This window comes from Chrysemys picta, chromosome 3 (assembly GCF_011386835.1).
Source record: "Chrysemys picta bellii isolate R12L10 chromosome 3, ASM1138683v2, whole genome shotgun sequence".
Classification (NCBI taxonomy): Eukaryota; Metazoa; Chordata; order Testudines; family Emydidae; genus Chrysemys; species Chrysemys picta.
Genome location: NC_088793.1, coordinates 164,421,169 through 164,441,872, shown reverse-complemented (window position 1 = coordinate 164,441,872; position 20,704 = coordinate 164,421,169). Strand labels below are relative to the sequence as shown.

General features: G+C 45.5%; 1 protein-coding gene across 3 annotated transcripts in view; it reads right to left on the bottom strand.

Annotated features, from left to right (window-relative positions):
* Positions 1 to 20,704, bottom strand: part of VASH2 (vasohibin 2) — a 63,843-nt gene that overhangs the window by 36,080 nt on the left and 7,059 nt on the right. For all 3 annotated transcript variants that reach the window (XM_005288732.4, XM_065589447.1, XM_024099889.3), the window contains 2 exons: positions 12,017 to 12,105; positions 8,518 to 8,574 (listed from right to left, as the gene is read on the bottom strand). In XM_005288732.4, coding sequence (XP_005288789.1) covers positions 8,518 to 8,574; positions 12,017 to 12,105 — 146 coding nt within the window. The remainder of the gene's footprint in view (positions 1 to 8,517; positions 8,575 to 12,016; positions 12,106 to 20,704) is intronic.

Sequence of the window (20,704 nt, the reverse complement as noted above, 5' to 3'; positions counted from 1 at the left end):
TGACATCCATGAACTCTCCCCCTACCCTGAGTATTTCTACAGCTCCTGGCACTGCTAAGCACTAGCTTTGCCAAATGTGAACATCACAAGGTTTCTCAAAGTACCTTACTACAAGGGAATTTCTATCAGTCCTCTGTATATCCATTTAAGCTTTCTGGGCACTTTGCTTGCATATAACACGCCCAGGGGCTGTGTACCCTGTGGAGAAAACTAAATCAGTAGTAATTTAATATTCTCAATGACATAGACAAGAAAGTGAACTGCTCAAATCCAGCTACAGCAATTGGAGCAGCTACTGGTAGAGTCATGACAATAACATGGGGGTGCTTTAATGGGAAAAATGTACATTAGCTTCAGTTTGAATAAACCAGTATGTCCGTAAGTTGTCCTCTACCTGCAAGATTAGAAGCAAATGTTCAAATATTCTCTCCAGGCTATTGTCTGGACGCAAATTCTCCAGTCCCACTGGGTTCCTTGAGAACATGGTATGTTAACACAGGGCTTGCTCTTCTGTTATTAGGGTAAGTAGTTCCCACCCTGCCTGCTTCTGTCACACTTTGATTTGGGTCTTTTTTTAAGCACTTCTTTAATCAATTATCCTTTATATTCTCAGTCACAGAATTACTCAACCTGGTCCTTCTGCAAATCAGCCTCTGTACTACAATTTCTCCAAGTCCTTGGACTCTGACTCAAGGAGTCTGTCCAGATGTGAGGTTTTGATAGGGCTGTAACTCAAGATTACCAGTTAGCTCGAGCCAATAACAAAATTGCAAGGGTTTGTTCCTTGTTGTGGGTCATGTTTGTGTCCTAGAACAAAAGACTGGGGAGTTCTAGACTGGCATTAGCAATTGTGTTAACTGATTCCCAATCCATTGAGTTAACTACATGAGTTACAACACAGCCAAAAATGCCAGAGAAAAATTTTCATTAGCATATAAGTGACATAGGCCTGGTCTTCACTTAAAAGTTTTAGAGGTATGAATTGTTATACTAGTAAAGAACTCTAGTACGGATGCAGTTTTATCAGCTTAAAGGTGACATACCAATACAGTTACTCCCCTTTCCATATGGCAACAGCTGTACCCGTTTAAAGTATTTATAGTTAAAAAAAAGTTTAAGGCAGAACACCTTTCTAATATAGAAGAGCCTATCACTTCTGAAAATGGCACCCAGGCATTTTTGAAAAGTGTCTCTAGTCTAGATAAACACTGAGGGGTCTGGCTGGCAGGCTGCCAATTGTTAGCCAACAGTGAGTTATTCTTAGCATTTTTAAATATTGCATCCTATCAAGCCTGTCTCCCTTAACATTAAGTGTCTCACACAGATAATTCATGCTCTCCTTCCTTTTTATTCTCTCATGGATCAGACTGATACTGGTAATAAATCCCTCCTGTGTCTAGTCCCTCCTTCCATAACAATATACCAGAGCTATTTCAAGACAAATTTCACATGATCTTCAATTTGTATGTAGCTTCTTAACACATTTGAGCTCACCCATTGGTCTCTTGAGGGGAAGAAACAACAGAACCTTTGCTAGGTCAGAGCCTTCACAATATAGAATCATTTAAAAAAAAATCAACTTCATAAGCACAAGTCAGGAGCCCAGTATGGCGGTGCGGAACACGTACAACTCCCAAAGGAGTCAATGGAAACTGAGGGCACACTGCTGGATCAAGCCCCATATGTACGCTTGCTCATCCAGATGGACTTCTGTATTTCCACACGATCAATACAATGGAAGTAATGAGCCTTTCACTAACACCTTGAGAGGGAGACACTTACTAAATGCAGATTTTATAGAAAGCCAAACTCGGAGGCAAAGAGCTATTAAAAAAGACTCAAGCTAGTGACCCTTGAGAAGGATGGTCTTGTAGTCACTAAAGTGGGCCTTAAAAGATCAAGGTTCAATTTCTGGCTCTCCTCCAAATTCCCATTGTAATGTTGGACAAATCACTTCATCTGCCTGTGCCTCCATTTTCCATCTGTAAAATGGGAATAACAATGCCTTTCCCCCACCCTTCATCTGTTCTGTCTATTTAGATAATTGTCAAATTAAAACCAAGTTACTGTTACAGCAGGACACACCCTGCCCACCCAAAACCTTAAAAACCATGTAAATAAGAAGTTTAGGGGAAATACTTGTACATTTCTTGCCACCTTCAAGTTGCCTACAACACTGCTTCAGTAACACACTCCATAACTTCACTTCCATCTCCAACAGTTATCCCAAAGCGATACCTACCCCAGCTCCAGACTTGCACCCTTATACCTTAACAGTGACCTCATCAGTGTTTATATCAATCACATCAACAGACCAGCACATCTGGCCAGCACACATTCCATGCATTTGGGAAGTGTTACCTATCAACCGTGTTCTTGGGGAACCAGGGCACAGTACCCAGCTTGTCTGACTCACGAAAGACCTTCCCCCCACACCAGCCTCTGCTTGAACCAAAACCAATCAGAAGAAAGACTTACAAAAAGCAATGGAAAGGCCGTGGGAGACACACCTAAACCCCTCCAGACAAGGGTGACAGGATTAAGGAAACTCCCGTAGCCTCATCTGCATCGAAGATGGGACAGGGAGGCATCCCCATTAGCATACAGAATGGAGAACAAAGATCCTAAGGCAGAACCGCATGGAACTCTGGGACCAGAAAAGCAGGGAAGCACTGCATGCATGATGGGGGATCTCTGCTCCAGATGTTAATGAACCTACACCTGCATACACCCAGCTCAGTAGTTGTCAGACCAATTTTAGTAATAAATCCTTTATTGGTATCCAAAATACTGAAGCTGCCTAATTGCATTGTGAACGCCCTCCAAGGAACACTGCCCATGGTCAGGAATAATCAGTTCCTATTGCCTAGCCTGAACAAAACAACTTTGGTATACTCCCTTGAGCCATCAGTTTACCCACAAACAAATCTAGTGTTCTCCCTTGAACCATTGTTCTCTCCCTACAAAAACTCCTACCCATGCTCAAGTAAGTGCTCTGATGCCTGGATCCAAAATCTGCATCAGTTCCATTGGGACTTCATCTTCTCCTGACTGATCGTGCTGGGGGCTCTGCCTGTCTCCAGCACTCTGGACCCTCAGCTACCACCACCACCACCATCACCTGGGAACCCTGATCGATTCAAACTTCACGGAGTGGTGAGAACCCAGCTCTCTCTCTCTCTCTCCAGGTATAGCCTTCTGACCCTGACTTGTGTGAGCAGTTATAGTTTTCTAAACCTGATTTTTATAATAAAATTTAAGTTAGATTCAATATTATAACTGTTTTGTTTGTTTGGCTCCCCTTGTATGGTTATTACCTGGCAATAAATAACTTTCATGGTTAAGCTGATTGCTTTTCTCTCCCCCCCTCGTGAGTGTTTTTTGGCTTTCCCATTCGCTCTGCAGCAACGCTCCTCGTACCTAAGCTAAAGATCCCTGCAGCACCCAAAAATCCTGTGAGGTTTGCTCATTAAGTGGGTTACTACCAGAACAATTGTAACGTGAAAGTGGGGATAGAGACATGCTGAACCTGGGGCATATGAGGGTGGCAGCTTGGAAGTGCTGCTCAACCCAGCCTACTGAGTCCAGGGACATACATATAAGGGGTCAGCTTGGGAGTGCTGATTAACCCAGTCCTCTCAGATGCGCTCTATTAATGTGAGTGTTCATCTGATTCTGGGGCTGGAAGAACCCAGCCCTGGGGAACCTAGGTCCTGCAGGGTAGCTCCATTAGGAGGGAACTTGCAGACGGGAGAAGTAGAACTCTGTATGAGAACACAAGTGACACAAGCAGTACATTGATAGAAGTACAGAACCCCTCCGCCCGAAGAGTAACCCTAATGAATGAGCGTACCCCAAAGTAACTGGCAAATCTAGTAACAGAAGTTATTCTACCCCAACATTACTGAAGATAAGCAAATAAACTGGTATAATCACCCTGAAAGCCAGTGTGGTACAGAGCCTCGGACTGGAGTTTGACCTGAATTCTGTGCCTGCAGTGAGTGACCTTGCATAAATGTTTCTGCTAACGTATTTAAAGCTTAGGGGGGGGAGGGGTGTTCAGCAGCTCTTCCCTAACCATCTTGTAGGTTGGGGGTTCATGGTATCAGTTAATCATAAGGATAGGGAACTGCACGGCAATTTATACAGCATTTAGAACAGGGGAGGTTTGAACTCCTGGGCTCTTGTTTCCTAGCTCAGGGAGCTTTCTCCTACGTTCCAGGAGTATTTGGTGAGGGAGTCAGAGCGCGTCACTCAATATTTTAGCTTTCCTCAGAAGTAAGTGACTGCAGATCTGCTATGGCATGAATGCTACTGAACTGCAATCTGAACGATTTTGCCTGGCAAAAACTTTGTTGTTACTGTTAAAAAGTTAGCAGTGTTTTATAGGCAAACATTCCCTATGCATAACTCACATTCTAGGAACCAGCATATGGGGAGCAACAACGTGGCCAAAGAAGAGGGCCCAGAGTGCTTTAGATTTCTTGAAAAAGGGGTACCAAGACACGGAAGACAAGCCAGTGAAAAATTTGCATAGATGGGTGACTTTTACAGGTTTGTTACTATCAGTTCATTTTTCATCAAACCGCCATGAAAAATTCAGATTGTGCTTAAAGCTTTGATTCCATGGCTTGGTTTTTGCCATTTCAATGAAACTTTAATGAAACAAAGATTTAAAGCACCTCTTGAAACTCAGCTCTGTAACACAACCTTAACTATAGTGATGTTACCTCTGCATCATATGCTCTTCAAGGCAGGGATTGAGACTTACTATATGCGTATATCATTCAGTTCTGATCTCAGGTGGGGATCTCTAGTCCAAAATAAATCTTGTAAATAATAAACTTAATTCATCCTGGCATGAAACTTCTGAACCGAGACCTAGACCAAAAACTCAAACTCAGCTGTACAATGAAGGGAGGAGAGGCAATACATGATTACAATTAAAATTTGAGAGAAAATCCCAAAGAAATGTAGAAAGTTAAAAAGAGCACAGCTATCAATAGCTAATGAAAGCTTTTCCCAATACTGCTTTGTCATTTCAGGAACAAAATAAACTTGTGGCACTCAATGTGTAAACCAACAGGAATCACTACAGAAGCACTGAGCAGTAAAGCCTCTGGAAGCATCCCTGAAAATAATCCATCAATCACAGCAGGCAGAGTTTGCAACAAAATGGAAAACTTCTATTTAGCCAGTGGCCTTTGATTTAAAAGACAAACTTGAGGCTTGACCCTGCACAGTTCTGGGCACTTCACAGAAGTGAAGAGTGTCTTCAGCTGGAGCGAGGGCCCAATTCAGCAAAGCAATTAAGCACAGGCTTAAAGAGTCAGTCACTGAAAGCATGTGCTGGAAGTCAAGCACCTACTTCAGTGTTTATTGAATAGGAATGGATTTATGCACTCCTTACATGGTTTGCTTAATTGGGGCCTATGCACCCTGGCTTCAGGTTTCATGAACAGCTGCACAGGGCTGCTGGAAGACACAGAGATGACCAATGATTTCTTCTCCCTGTCCCCTTTCCCCCCAACAGTTTAAAACAATCAAACAAATAAATCCAGCTGGAATTTTACAGCCAATAGCTAAGTCATTGCAGAGCAAGAAATAGTTTCCCAACAGAGCCCCTATTTAATCACTGCAATAGCCATGGAAAAATGTGTGTATTTAAAGGGCCAGATCCTCAGCTGGTGTAAATCTGTGTAGCTCCACTGACTTTAATGGAGCTATGCCAATTTACCCCACTAGTGGAGCTGGCCTATACAGTGCAGTTCATTAGAGTACCTGAAAACAATTGACAGTATTATTCCCGTTTCATAGATGGGGAAACTGAGGCACGGAGTGGCTGTGGCCAATGTTTTCAAAATTGGGTATCTAAAGTTAAGCCCCTAAATCCATATACAAGCACTCAAATGAGCAGCCTGAATTTCAGAGGTGCTGGGCATCCAATTAAGTAAAATGTGGGTGCTCAGCTGGAGACACTCAGCATCTCACAGGACTGAGCCCATCATGAGAAATCATTATATTTTCATACAACCTTCAAACAAGCTGAATGAAGCTGATCAGTCTTCCCATGCCTCCAGGCCTGAGTGGGTAACTGAGATTAAAGAACACTAGAGTGATTGTGGTAGCTCAAGATCTGATCCATTAGCTGCTTCAATAGTTCTTATTGTAATTGCGTGACAATTGTCAGAATTATCCCCCCCCACCAAATAAAGTAAGGTCTAGTCTACACTGGCAATGCTTTGGTGTTGCTGCGGCAGTGCTTTAACATGCCTCAAAAAACCCACCTCAACGAGGGGCGTAGCTCCCAACACTGGGGCACTGTTTACACTGGTGCTTTACAGCGCTGAAACGTGCTGCATTCGGGGGGGGGGGGTGTTTTTTCACACCCGAGTGAGAAAGTTGCAGCGCTGTTAATTGCCAGTGTAGACAAGCCCTAAGTTAGGGTACCCAAAAAAGGCCAGAGGATCAAATGCACCTCACAGGCCCTAAAGTACAGCTAATAGCTGATCAAATCTAGACTATTATTGCTGGTGACCTTCAAACAAGCAATTTCTATTCATCCGTCAAAAAAGGGACCAGTACAAGCAATGTTACAGCGGGCTTGTAAGGATAAGGCCTGTAACCATATTGTAAGGCCTAAGGCCTTCGTCTGCAGCCAAGTTAAAAGAGCAGCCGCCGTTAGCTGAGAAGCAGGAAGTCACATCCTCACATTCCATCTAAATGACATTAAAACAATGTAATATCAGGCTGTTAAGGAGACCCCGTCCTAATAGCACCCACTATCACCAGAGAAAGAAACAGAGCGTAAGATGGTTAAAGAAAACTTAAGTTTGATAGCTTTCTGCCTGGCAAGAAACCACTTCTCAATAGTTATGGTTGTGAAATCCTCATTTCTTTATTGTTTTGTCATTATGGTGCCCACTTCCTTACTGTTTGTGTGTATGATCTTTGTCTGGTTCTTTGATCGTTTCCGTCTGTTACAGAATTAATTTTGCTAGATGTAAATTAATTAAGGTGGTGGGGTATGATTGGTTAGAGAATTTTGTTAGGATTGGTTAATAAAATTTTAGTAAAATAATGGGTTACGGTATAGCTAAGCAGGACTCATGTTTCTCTATATAAACTGGGGTCCAAAAGGAAGTTCTTTGGGAACCAGCCCCGGGACACAGCCCCACCAGAGCTGCCAGACCGCAACACTCTGCCAATAACACTGTGCAGAAACTGGAATCCCCCAGATGGACCTGACCCCGACTGGCCAGCAGGGATAAGTTCATCTGTCCTATTGGGAGTGGTGAGCATTGTGTGTGTAGCGTGTGCATTCTGGTTTTGGTGATTGTTAATAAACAGAGGATAAAGATATTACTGTGTAAGGCTCTTTCACCGGTAAAAGGTCCTGCAAACCTGCAGAAAATTACACTCTGAGCCCTAGGAACTGGGTAAAGGTGGGTGCCCCTAGAGTGTGTGAGTAACAGAGAATTTTGTGCGGGTAACCGGCTGAGTTCACACTTTTCATTAGTGATGTAAATTTATTTGCAAGTCAGATGCAGCCCATTGCTCCCGGCAAGTTGACACCAGGGGTGTCACAAAGTGAGGTCACCTCTGCTCTTAGCTGTGTTCTTCGAAGCTCTATACAGGTTTATTTTATTCCCCATCAATGAAGCTCCTAGCAGACTTTATGAAAAGCCCTTTCAGGAAGGTAATGACGAGAAAAATCAAAGTGCTTCCAGCTTTTATAAAAAAGATGGAGATAAATGGGTAAATAGAGGAAATGACTGATATTAGACCCCCCCCCTCTTGTTGCCAGGGGGTTACAGGAATATCCTGATTCTGCTAGATTCTGGTTCAACAAAGACCATCATGTGAGGTCTTAAATGAAAACCAGGGTCACACTGGTTGTTAATACCATTGTGAAGTGTACATACAGTATACGGAAAATATGTTTTTAGATTCAGTATCACAGCAGAGGTGGAGAAACAGGTTTCCTGTCAGATTGTTTATTCACCTGTCTCTCTGTCAGATGAAAGCTAACACAACGGACATCCATCTACATACGAACGTATGGAAGGAATGTGAAGTCAACAGGGCAGCACCACATAGGAAAAGAAGCCATGGGGGAGATGGGGGGTTATACTGTCTGAGTAGACAGTAAACGGGGGAAGAGGGGAGGGATATAGGTAGGAAGCAAGGAAGACTTCCATCATAATGACCCAGACTGGAAGCAGTCACAGAGATGAGTACTGGACCTTCTCAATCGAATCCAGATTCATCCCAGAACTGCCATCAGTCTCAATTGCAAACTGTACTCAGGCCAGGCATTTATGATTACAGTCACAGTGAAGTACAGGAGAGAGAAACTATGGGTCAGATCCTTAGCTGATGACTTCAACAGAGCTATGTCAGTTTACACCAGCTGAGGATCTGTATATACCTGTCCAGGAAAAGAATTAGATTATCTCAGAGCCTCAGGAATGTAAGAGAACCAAACCAATCTGCAGGCAGGCAGATGCCACTTACCCACTTAGAGGTCTTGTTTTCCTAATTTCAAAGAACTGAGTTCCTGTGTGATTGTATCTGGATTTTGTCATTTAAAGTAAAGTAACTTTAAGAAAGACTCAGACAACAAAACAATAAAGCTCACCAAGGTGATGGAAAGTCTCTTCTCACTCTCAAATCGTAATTTCCGCTGAAAGCATAAAGCAGGTACTAAAAAGCCACCGACTCTCATGGCAGAAATTAAATCCTATATATGTGAAATAAAACTGAATTCTATTTTCTGAATCTCTATTTTCTGTGAGGAGACGCAAGTGAAAGAGGTTGTTAAATCTGATCCAAATATTAAATGCTGCAAGAGATAATTATTAATTTTCTTTCCATCTCAGATCTCTCTCCTGTTAGTATGGGGAAGGAAAGAACCACAATGGAAAAGAGAAGTAAAGTTTATAAATCTATCTAGATCAGTCCACCTCATTCATTGTTAAAGAATGCTCATAACCTCCCCTTCATGCAAAAAGAATCGTGCTATTCATGTAGGTTTCCCTATAGGCAACATGTGGCTGATAATTTCCAAATATAAACAGATGCAAGTCATTCTCCGTGACAGCAAGACAGTGAGAACATCTGTTAACAATATGCGGAGAGGAATGAGCCACAAGCTCATAGCACACAGAACGCTAGTGGAAAAACAAAATGTCAGGACCATTTCACTGAATGTACCTCTGACTCTCAGCACCAATGGTGTGAATTTTCAGAACAACTGAGCACCCGCAGCTGCCACTGACTTCAGCTGGAGTTTTGGATGCTCAGCACTTATGAAAATCAGGCCCTACAGACAAAACAGAGCCTGAAGTCTGAGCTGGGTTGCCCTTACTCGGAGCATTCTGAGTGAAACAGAGGGGCATGATAGCCCTCCATGAGAAATCAAAACCCTGCATTTGAAACCCAGCAGACTTTGAAGCCTGTTTAGGTCTGGATCCAAACGTTGAGTTCTCTAGGCCATCTCTAGCACCTACCAAGTAGAGTGGTGTCTACTTCGTAAATTTAAAAATCCCACATATGCATTTCATAGTGTGACAGAGCCTCCTGTCTGCATCACACCGTTCCTCCCTTTAATGCATATTAACAGAGCTCACTGTGTCTGAGTAGCAATCATGCACCAAGGAGTAAAGAAATTCCAGGTCCAAACCTAGCCCAAATTATGTGCTCTCTAAACAACAGGTTAGCCATGCCTCTCCCGCTCAGGTTCAGCTGCTGCTGTAACTTCTGCTAGTGCTTTGATCTTTATCGCTGCTCTGCCTGGCCTACCAAACTTCCTGCTATTTTTGGATACTCTTCCAACTACCTGTTTTCCCTCCAAATGCTCACCAGCCCCTCATGTGCCTTTGTTTCAATCTCCACTGCTTTTCCATCTAATAAAGACCCCCACAAAAAGTTACATGAGGGCAGAAATAACTGGCAAATGGTGCAAGATGAAAGAGGCTAATTCAATATTTACTCCTGAGGGCATTCTGCACCAAAAAATTTAAAATGCTGCGCACAATATTTTAAAATTCTGCACATTTTATTTGTCAAATGAACGTGGAGGCTCCAGCATGGCATTGGGGAGCACAGGCCACCGGCTGCACAGAGGTGGGAGATCACTGTACAACTTCCCCCCTCTCCCCCAGGATACGGACTCAGCAGTGAGGCTTCACCCAACCCCGACACAGCACAAGGACCGGACCTGCCCCCAAAACACCCAAGGGCCCTATCCCTCCATGCCAAGTGCACCAGGTGTGGGCAGGCAGGCTCAGCAATGCAGGATCCAAGAGTGGAGGGCTTAGTGTGGGGGCATCCAGATATGGGTTGAAAGGGCTCTGTGTGGGGCAATCTGGGTGTGGGGGGCTTAAAAAGGTGTGTGGGGGGTCCAGATGCTGGGGCAGTGAGGCTTTGGGTTGGTGATCCAAGTGCAACTGCTTGGGGCTCGGTAGGGTGGTGATCTGGGTGTGGATGGCTTGTTGGGGTGGTCTAGGTGCAGGGGGAGTGGGGCTCATCGGGGGGGGTTCTGGGTGCATGGGGGGTGAGGCTCGGCGGGAGGGTCTGGGTATGAGGGGGTCTGGATGAATGGGGGTTGGGCGGATGGGGGAGCAGCTCCCCGTACAGGGATCCCTCTCCCTGCAGCTGAGGAGTGATAAGTGCAGGAAGCGCGGCACGGTGGGAGCAGTTTGTAGAGCTTCCTACAGCTGGGGCAGATATCTGGGGGTGGGTCTGATACAGCCCCAGATGCCGTGCCGAGGAAGAGGAAGTCCCGTCCTCCCCTGCCTATCCGGGACTAACAGCTGAGCTCGGCGCAGGGCAGGAGCCACCAGCCGGATCTTCGCCAGTCCTGCCTCCTGCCCCACAGTAATTTACCTCTCTGCCGGCTGCCCTGAGCACCTGAAACATACTGCTGGGGGTCGCATGACCGCTCTTGTGGCTTCTCTTTGCTTCTCCGTCAGAAAGTCAATTTTCTGTTGAAGCAAAGAAATCTGCGGGGGACAAATTTTATGCATGCGCAGTGGCACAGAATTCCCCAGGAGTAAATATTCTGGCCAGTGACTGCTCATTCCATCACCCTGCCCATGTGCCGTGGAAACACGATCAATGTTCAGTGGTGGGGAGAGAAGGGGAAGAAATGCATGTAAGGTTCTGATTAAATCCATAAAAGCCAAGAAACTGAGAAGTGACTCTCCCCTAAGCATCAAGCTCTACCCCAGGGCATGCTCACAGATGTGCAGGCCTCACTCGGGGGGGGGGGGGGGGGGCTGGTTTGGAGAGGTCAGGACCAGGTCTCCATCTCCATTCCTGGCACTTTGCTTCCCCGTGGGGAGAGCAGCAGCAGCAAAAGTCCCCAAGCAGAAATGCAGCAGGGGCCTCTGTCTGTGTGTTTTGCTTGAGCAGTGGCTCAAGTTGAGGGGAGAAGGAAGCCACTTGTATGCCCTTCTGGAGTCCACTCTCAGGTAGCTGAGCAAGTGCAGCCCACCTCCTGGCCCAGGGGCAGCCGAATCCCTCCCTCAGTGAAAAGCGTTAGCTGTGGCTGAGAAGGTGAGGGTCAGATTCAGCCTGGAGGGGAAAAACGCGGTAATCACAGACTGCAGCTAGATTGGGAAAGGGGTGGATAGTGGCAATGCAAACTGAAAGTGAGCTATCGGGAGAGGCTGGAATATATTACTCCAGGCGGCGTGAATGCTGATCATTTTGAAATTGGCTTAGGAGGTTGTTCTGAACATTCCTATTCATCTATTGAATTGGCACTTCAGTTAAATTCTGCTCAGTGTCACTAAGAGCTAATTGTGTGGCCCTGAAGACCAGAATGAGGAGCTCGACACTTAGGTGGTGTCACAAATCTCCACAAGTGCTGGCAGAGTGGGAGTTTTTTCCCTCCTGAATTATCCTCTCCCTTTGCGGCAGCCTCGTGTTTCAGTAAGTTACCCTGTGGGTTCAACGCAGAGTGTAATGACTCTGCCACCCACCCTAGGGCCAAACTCAAGAAGGATACTGCAGCATCTTCATGTAATTCTGTATTGCTTGAAGCCATTCTGGGATAGACATGGAGAGCCTGTAGTTTGGCACTGGCGGCACTGAAGGCTGAAAACAAAAAGGATAAAAAGATGATATTGGTTATTGCTTCCAGGACAGCAGCTAGAACAATTCAGCTCTCAAGGCTGGTGCTTAAAGGGATACAATTCAGAGTTTAGGGCCCGAGAGTGAAAACCCCATATGAAAGCAATCAGCCCCATGTAAATAGTGCAGATTCTGATCTCGGTTACAACAATGTGAACTATACGTTCACTGGAGTTACCCTGCATCTTCTCTGGTGGGACCACTGGCATGAGGAAGGGGCAGCCTTTAAATATCATCCTAGACTGAGAGATCCTGGCAGAGAAACCAAAAGCGTTTGCGTTTTAAAACTAGAAAAACCAATTTCACTCAGATTAATGGAATCCCAATGCTGGATTTGTTCCGGACTCTTTAGAGTATTAACTTCAATTTTAATCTCTGGTTTTATCTCTCTTGAGAGAAAGAGAGAGAGAGCGATGAATGGAGACAAAGAGCAACTTTGACAATACAAATTTTTCCATCTGCTGGTGGTCAGGGCTCGTTAACGGAGTGCAACACTGGACCCTAAGTCTGCTGGTAGCGACAAAGCTCAAGGATTCATCAGGCAGTCCCAGCTCAGCTTTTGCCGTGCTGTCCTGTCACATTATAATGGTCGTGGGGGAAGGGGAAGGGGACTGCCCTCACCTGTGACTAATTAGCTGCCTTCCCTGCTGAGGCTGTGGGGCTAGGGCTCAGGTGACAGCTTGAAGATCAGTTGGGGCCAGATTTTTGAAGTCAATGGGAGTTAGGAGCTTTTTGTAAATTCCACTGGGCACCTAAATACCTTTAAAAATCTGTCCTCCAATTCATGAGAGACTCCCAGGCAGGCAGCCTGTGCAGTGCAATCCTGTAAGCGCTGGGTTAAAGGGCATAATTGATATGTTCAGATTGTGTTAACTAGTTTTTATTTTGAAGAAATAACTGAAGCCATGAAGAAAGGGACTGGCACCCTGTGGCTGGAGAGTGTTCTTTGCTCTGAGGGCTGGTCAAAGAGCTCACTAATTTACAATGACCTAATCCCGACCCAAGACTTTGAGGTGCCAATTGATCTCAACCCCAACTAGTTTTCAGTGGGAATTTGGGACATTCAGTGGTTCACAGGAAGGACTCAGGCATTTACTGGTTCAAGCCTTTTTGGACAGGACCATCTTCAAGGTCAGTCCATGCCCGTTTAAAGCCAATTTCACCAAATCAAACAAACAATGTTGCATCACTGCCTTGAGGAGACACATCTCAGTCTCTGCCCATCACTGCCAGTCTAGAACTTCCCCAGGATATTTACTAAAGCTCCTTCTGTGCCAGCATTATAGGGCTCATTGTTTTACCCAGCATTCTTCATCCTTTTGTATGAGTGATTAATGAATTAACATGACACAATAAATAAATAAATAAAAGCCGTAACTTCACTAACCACTGCAGAAGGCAGTAGCCAGACACCACTATCCCTGCATTACAGACATACCAATTTGTTAAGCATACAGCACTTGTATTAGGGAACCAAGTTCAGGAGGAGCTGTTTATTTAAAATACCAGGCCAAACTTTTCAAAAGTGTCTAGCAATTTTGAGGACTCCATTTTTGGGTGCCTGCTTGAGACACCTTAAAGGGGCCTGGTTTTCAAAGAGTGGGCAATCAGCACTTCCTGGGGAAAAAGGGTCCCTTTAAAGTATCACAGACTGGGCACCAAAAAATCACCACAGGTTTTGAATATGTAGGTCTTAGGGCCCAATTCTACCATCAGAAACATGATACAATTCCATGGGAGAAACAAGTGATGAATGCATGGATTTCAGTCCTTTGGGAACTGCACCCATGTATTTGAAGGCAGAATTGGCCTTAAGAATTACCTCCCCATATCTTGTGATGGTAGAATAGTTTCAGATTGTTTCCCAAACTCCTGAATATTTCCTGCAAATCCCTTCAGTAAACTACTATCCCGCAGCTGTACCCAATTCCGATTGCCTAATACATTTGAACTCCAATTTATCATTTTAAATTAGTTTGAATGCTGTACTGAACAAGTAACAACTGCAATCATTATAAGCCTAATTTCAAGTAGACAATGTGTATTTGTAATAATGATATTAACACAGACTGAGCAATTCACACATCCATGGTTTGGATATCAGGACAGCAATGTTCAGAAAGAGTGGGTGAAATCTTGACACTGTTCATGCCAATGGGGGGAGGGATAACTCAGTGGTTTGAGCAGTGGCCTGCTAAACCCAGGGTTGTGAGTTCAATCCTTGAGGGGGCCATTTAGGGATTGGGGGCAAAAATCTGTCTGGAGATTGATCCTGCTTCAAGCAGGGGGTTGGACTAGATAACCTCCTGAGGTCCCTTCCAACCCTGATATTCTATGATAATAGCAAAACTCCTACTAGTTTCAATAGGTCCTTTCACCCAAGGTGTTTAGAAGACTCAGACAGGTTAGGCCCAAACTATAGGTTTTAGACAATTGCTACTAGCAGCCAGATGCGCAATTTATTTTTTTTTCTTTGAAAAAGGACCAAACAAAACACACATATACACACTATCCTCCAATATCAGTGACATGGAAAAATAAAGTATGGGAAATCCTTTCAATGGAAAATATGACAGCCTAGGATCAAGACATTTATAATGTATGGTTACCATTTTGGGAGTTTGAACAACAAACAAAAAAACAAAAACCCCAAACAATAAGACATTGACCAAACACAAATGTGTCTTTTAATGGTAACAAACACAGGTTATGAACCAGATTTGTTAATACTTGTATGGAAAGTTCATGTCTGTTAATAAGGTTTTTTTTTTTTTTTAAATAGCTTTTTGGGGAAAAAAAATATTTGTCAGCATCAACATGGGTAGTGTAAAGAGACTCATTCTGTATTATAGTAACACTATGTTAAACAGAGTGATCTGATTATTATATCAATCTATAAGGTCTTTCTCTAAACAAAAGCTCACTGTTATGATTATTATTTTGTCTCTGATATTTACATGACAAGGATTTGTAAAGCTGTTAGAACCTCCTAAATAAATTAATAGTTAAACAAAGAAATGTTTTGTGTCTGCCGGCAAAATATTCCCCTTTACTTCTTGCAACCCAACCACTGGGACACTGCTGCTGCCCACAGACCAGAAACTGCAGGAACTGCACACAGAGTAAAAACGGTGAAAAATAACATGGATTGTTTCAAATAATTTCATTTAGTCATTTATGCTGCTGTAAACGTAAGAGTAAAATCACCCCTTTCTTTTTTACGTTACACAGACACGCCCACACTTTGGGTGGGCTATTCAAAAGCACTCAGTTAGCCGTACTCTGCTCCCACTGTGAAAACTCCCATTGACTTCCAGAGAAGCCGACTCAAGCCAACACCAAGCACTCCAACCCTTTATGTTTGTACAGCACCTAATAGAGACCCCAATCCTGATTGGGGCGCTTGGATGCTACCACCCTATAAATAATCAATAATCTCACTGTGTCCCATTAGGAATGACTAGATACTGAAGTTTTGTATGTATATGAAGTCAGAGAATGCAGTTTAAAATGATTTTTATCTTTTTTTAATCATGTGAGGCGCACACAGGCTCTCACAGACAGACACTACATGGCTCAGGAAAGGTCAGATTTGCAAGACTGTTATGCTTGAAACCATTCCACTATCAATTATGTTAAAACATTAAGGATGGGTCTGCCTGGAATCCAGGAAGGCCAGCCAGGGAACCCTGCTGTGTCTCAGAACCACACAGCAGACAATTTTCCCCCAAAGTAGCAACCAAGGACCTGATCCTGCAAGGCACTGAGCACCTTCAACTTTCACTGACTTCAGTGAAAGCTGAAGATGTTCAGCATTTCACAGGCGGTGCTCAGCACCCTGTAGGATTGGGCAGCAAGGGGAAAACAGACGTTTGTTTTCTGTGGAGCTCTCCATGCTCCAGCCGGCACTTTCCAAGTGCTTACAGCTCAAGCCCTGCAAGAATACTTTCAAACCTTGTGTGCTCAAACACACAGGGAACCTACAGGCAGTGCCAGAGTGAGAGAGAGAGAGAGGAAGGTGGCTGTGGAGGCACTATGCCTATGGGTAATGACTTCAGGACACTGGGCAGCGAGCGCTTCTTTGCAAGTAGCTCTACAGGCACCATCCAGTGAGACCGGGTCCTCACCAAGACACACATCTCTGAGGCTACTAGTGCTGACGGCAGTGCTGGCTGGCCTCCCCCACTTCTGCTCCCAAAGCACAAGCCATCTGCTACAGCTACAGCCCGCTCAACCTCTTCCTCCCAATGCTCAGACCCAGATTTGGCCCTTCATGCTGTGACAGAATTCTGTTCACGCATTCAAGGATAATATTTGTTGGATGTGATACACCAGGCAAAGCAAGCACCTCAGGTTGAAAGCCTCTTACAATAAAGCCTGGAAGCAAAACAGATTAGTAGAAGTTAAATAGCTTAACTCCAGACAGGCCACTCTTCAACTTTCTTCTCAGCCCCCAAAACTGCTAGGGAAAGACTGTTAACTAGAGCAAACAAGAGAACATGGATGCCCAGGACAGGTAACACTGAGATAAATATAGGTCTGAAAACCAATATAATTCAAGAGAAATCTATGGGCCAGCCTCTCCAGTCTGTTAGGGCAAACCCTGCTGAGAATTCACCTTCTTCACTACCAGAAGAGTGATAGAAGCAGCTTTATGAGTCACCCTCCTATCCCAGCAGAAAGAGAAGGAAGGGACATGTTGGAGAATGGGGCGGTGAAAAGGGGTAGGGTTGCCAGGCGTCCAGTTTTTGATTGGAAAGCCCAGCTGAAAAGGGACCCTGGTGGCTCCGGTCAGCACTGCTGACCGAGCCATTAAAAGTACGGTCAGTGGCACAGCGGGGCTAAAGCAGGCTTCCTACCTGCCTGGCTCCCTGCCTGCCCTGGGTCCACCCAGCTCCTGGAAGCAGATGGCATGTCCCTGAGGCTCCTAGGTGCAGGGGCCACCATGGAGGCACTGAGCACTGCCACTGTCCCAAGTGCCAGCTCCGTGGCTCGCATTGGCCGGGTACTGCAGCCAATGGGAGCTGCAGGGGTGGCGCCTGCAGATGGGGGCAGCGTGCAGAGTCCCCCTGGCCACCTCTGTGTCGAGGAGCCAGAGGGACATGTCACCGCTTCCGGGAGCCTCCTGAGGTAGACACAGCTGGGAGCTCACACCCCAAACCCCTTTCTGTACTCCAACCCCCTTTCCCAGCCCTGAGCCCTCTCCTGCACCCAAACTCCCTCCCAGAGCCAACACCCCACACCCTCTCCCGCACTCCAACCCCCTGCCCCAACCCTGAGCCTCTTCCTGAAACCAAAATAGCTCCCAGAGCCCACACCCTCTTCTGTGCCTCAAACCCCCACCCCAGCCTGGAGCCCCCTCCTGCTGCTTCAGGCTTCCCGCGAATCAAATGTTCGTGGGAAGCAGGGGAGGAGGAGGGGCAAGGGGAGGGGCGGAGTTGGGGTGGGGCCGAGAAGGGGCGGGGCTGGGGCAGGAGGGCAGGGAAGGGGCGGAGTTGGGGCGGGGCCAGGGCCCATGGAGTGTCCTCTTTTTGGACACTTAAAATATGGTAACCCTAATCTTGACAGAGCTGTCAGACCGAAGGTCCTATGTCTCCTCAGGAAATTTCAGTTTCAGAAACCCATTAGTCTCCTTCTCCTGTGCTGTCCCCACTGAGGAGTCTCTCTTCTCCTTACCACATGCAGGAAGTGAAGTGACATGGACCCTACTTTCTGAAGCACCATTTGCTGCTCTCATTTGAATACCAAGGGAACACATACAGTTTGTCTTCAGTGGCACTGACTGTCAGTGGATAGCTACTCACTACTCCCTGCAGAACATCACCTATAGAGGAGTGTATCACAAGTAGAAATAGCCTGTGGAAACCTCCCTCCAAATAATAATAATAATAGTTCTCTATAGTGTAGTTCACGTCATCTGTGTACTTACTCAGAGACAGAGACTTTGAGTAAAATACATAGGGCCAAATTATTCTTTGGAATAACTCTACTGATCACTACACTTATGCTAGGGATGAATTTGGCCCATGGAATCCAAGTGAACTTCTGAAATTTATATCTGAGGACTGTCTTATAAACAAAGAACTCCAAAAGCTAAAAATCTCAATTTGCTTTATTATTTTAATACCTTGAGTAGCACTAGCTGGATAAGATCATTTTAAACTAACATCTTTTAGCACAGCATTTCCTCAAACTGGGGTCTGCGAGGGTACTCCAGGGGGTCCTCTGGCCCTGCTGATCAACTCCTCCCCCTCCCTCCCAGTGCCGCCTGCATGCCGAGGAACAGCTGTTCCGCAGTGTGAAGGAAGAGTTGAGGGAGGGAGGGAGGAGGAGGAGTTGATCAGTGGGGCCTGCAGACTCCCTGAAGTACCCTTGGTTCCCGGCATGCAGGAGGTGCTGGGAGGGAGGGAAGGAGAGGAGCGGGGATGGGGTGCGCTCAGGGGAGGGGGCAGAAAGAGGCGGGGAAGAGGGAAGGCAGGGGTGCGGTGGGGCCTTGGGGAAAGGGATGGCATAGGGGCAGGGCTTGGGGCTGAGCGGGATGCTTGGGGGGTCCACAAAATTTTCTAAATCAAAATGGGGGGCCTCAGATCGCTAAAGTTTGAGGACCGCTGTTTTAGCACATTTACAGCTAGGCTAAGCAACTAGGGGTAAATTCCAAACCTCCAACCTGCATTTTTCCGTTCAGTTTACACCTAGAGTTGGCAACTACTCCAGACAAAGGTGCTAAGATCAGTCCTCCCACAATTCTACCTGCTCATTCCATACAAACAATGCATGAAATGCTAATGCAGCAAAGTTTTAACCTCCCATTTAAAAGCGAAGCGTGGCTCTGTGTCAATACTATGCCCTCAAAAACAGAGCACTCCAGTCATAGCCACATGTCCCAACAGATGCAAGACGTCTGCAGGAGTTTGTAATGGGATAACTGAACAGCTGAAGGAGCACAGAATGGAAGGAAACATGAACCCAGCCATTCATGAATTATAAAGTGAATGACAGATTAACAGAGACATATGACAAAGGGGCAGATTCTGATCTCATACCAATGTTATTCAAGAATAATTCCATTGAAGTCAAGGGGGCTACCCCAGTATAAGATATGGGTGAGATCAAAGTCAGGTCCAAAGTCTGTATTAAAGCCCACACAGAGAGAAGGGATTGTCTTGAGGCTAGAACTTTTCACAGGACCAGGTTTCAAGCAATATGGATTCTATTGCTAGCCCTGCCACAGGCTTCCTACATGACCTTGTGCAAGTCACTTAATGCCTCTGCAACTCAGTCTCTGCTGCGTAATACTTACTGACCCCAGGGCCTGATTCTGTGCCCTCCCTCTGTAAGTACTCCCATTATTACTCAGCAGAGTGGAGCCATCAGTGAGACTGTTGGGAGGCTTCATTCATTAGCGTTTGCAAGGCACTTTGAGAGGCAAGGCTAGCTGGCACTATAGCAAAAGTACTAGCTAAAGGACCAGTACAATTTACTAGGCACTGATAATAAACTGAAGATGGCGGCAGGGTGGGAACGGGGATAATCCTGAAGATGCTGGCATTTCCAAACCAACAGCTCAATCAGTGTTTTAGGGAGACGTCTTCATTTCCAGAGAATCCGGTGTTGGGAGGGAAAGGGAGAAGAATCAGCCTGGTGTTTCTGTAATTTACATCTGTCCCACTAACAGCAGCCCAACAGACAAACTCAGAAGCTGCTTACTGCTCTACACTAAGAGGTAGTGAGTCTAATGCTAAGATGATTAGTTCAGTCAAATGCAACTTTCTGGAAAGGGAGGAAAACTCATTGCCCATCACTGGGAATTAAAATGATTCAGAATCCAAACTGAACTCATCAAATTCACGCAAGTAGCTATGTGAATAGAAATCAGGTTCAACTTTTAGTTACTGCAAATATAAAAGAGACTAAGATTCGCTTTTTAGAAGGAAGGTGCAAGCTAGTGGACTCTCTTACCAGCTTGAGCAAGATCAGTGCTACACCAGTGACTACTTTAGGCCCTGGCCTCCAGGCACAAGTTATTGGTTAACCAGACACTTAAGCAAAATATCAAAATAAATAAGTTCTTCTGCCCCACACGGGCTACAACTCCCAAAGACTTTTCTCTCACCTCTCTCAGCCAGTGCCCTGACCCAGGGACTCCTATAGGAGCCTTTCTATGCCCTACAATTCTCTCCTTCCCCAGCCCATTTACCTAGGGCCCTATCCAAGAACTGGGGCTCCATTTTCTAGTCCTTGTAGTTCACCAGCCCAACTGAGCATTTGTGGGTCTCTATAAGGATCAGATGCTCTTCAGGCAATCACTTGTCCCCTGGGATCAGCTGGGCGGCAGCTAACTAGTCACAGGTGGGACTGGGCCCATTTCCCCTTAAAGGCACTAGCCACCCAGTGCCAGGAGGTCTCCTGTTGCACCATAGTGGAAGGAGAATGAAGCACTAGGAGATGGTAATTCTTCTCCCACTGATCAGGAATTAGTAGCCTGACCTTTCAGGAACAGAACACATGAAACTATCAGCTGTCTAGTTTGACAGGTATTAAGTGTTATCTCTACACTATTGCG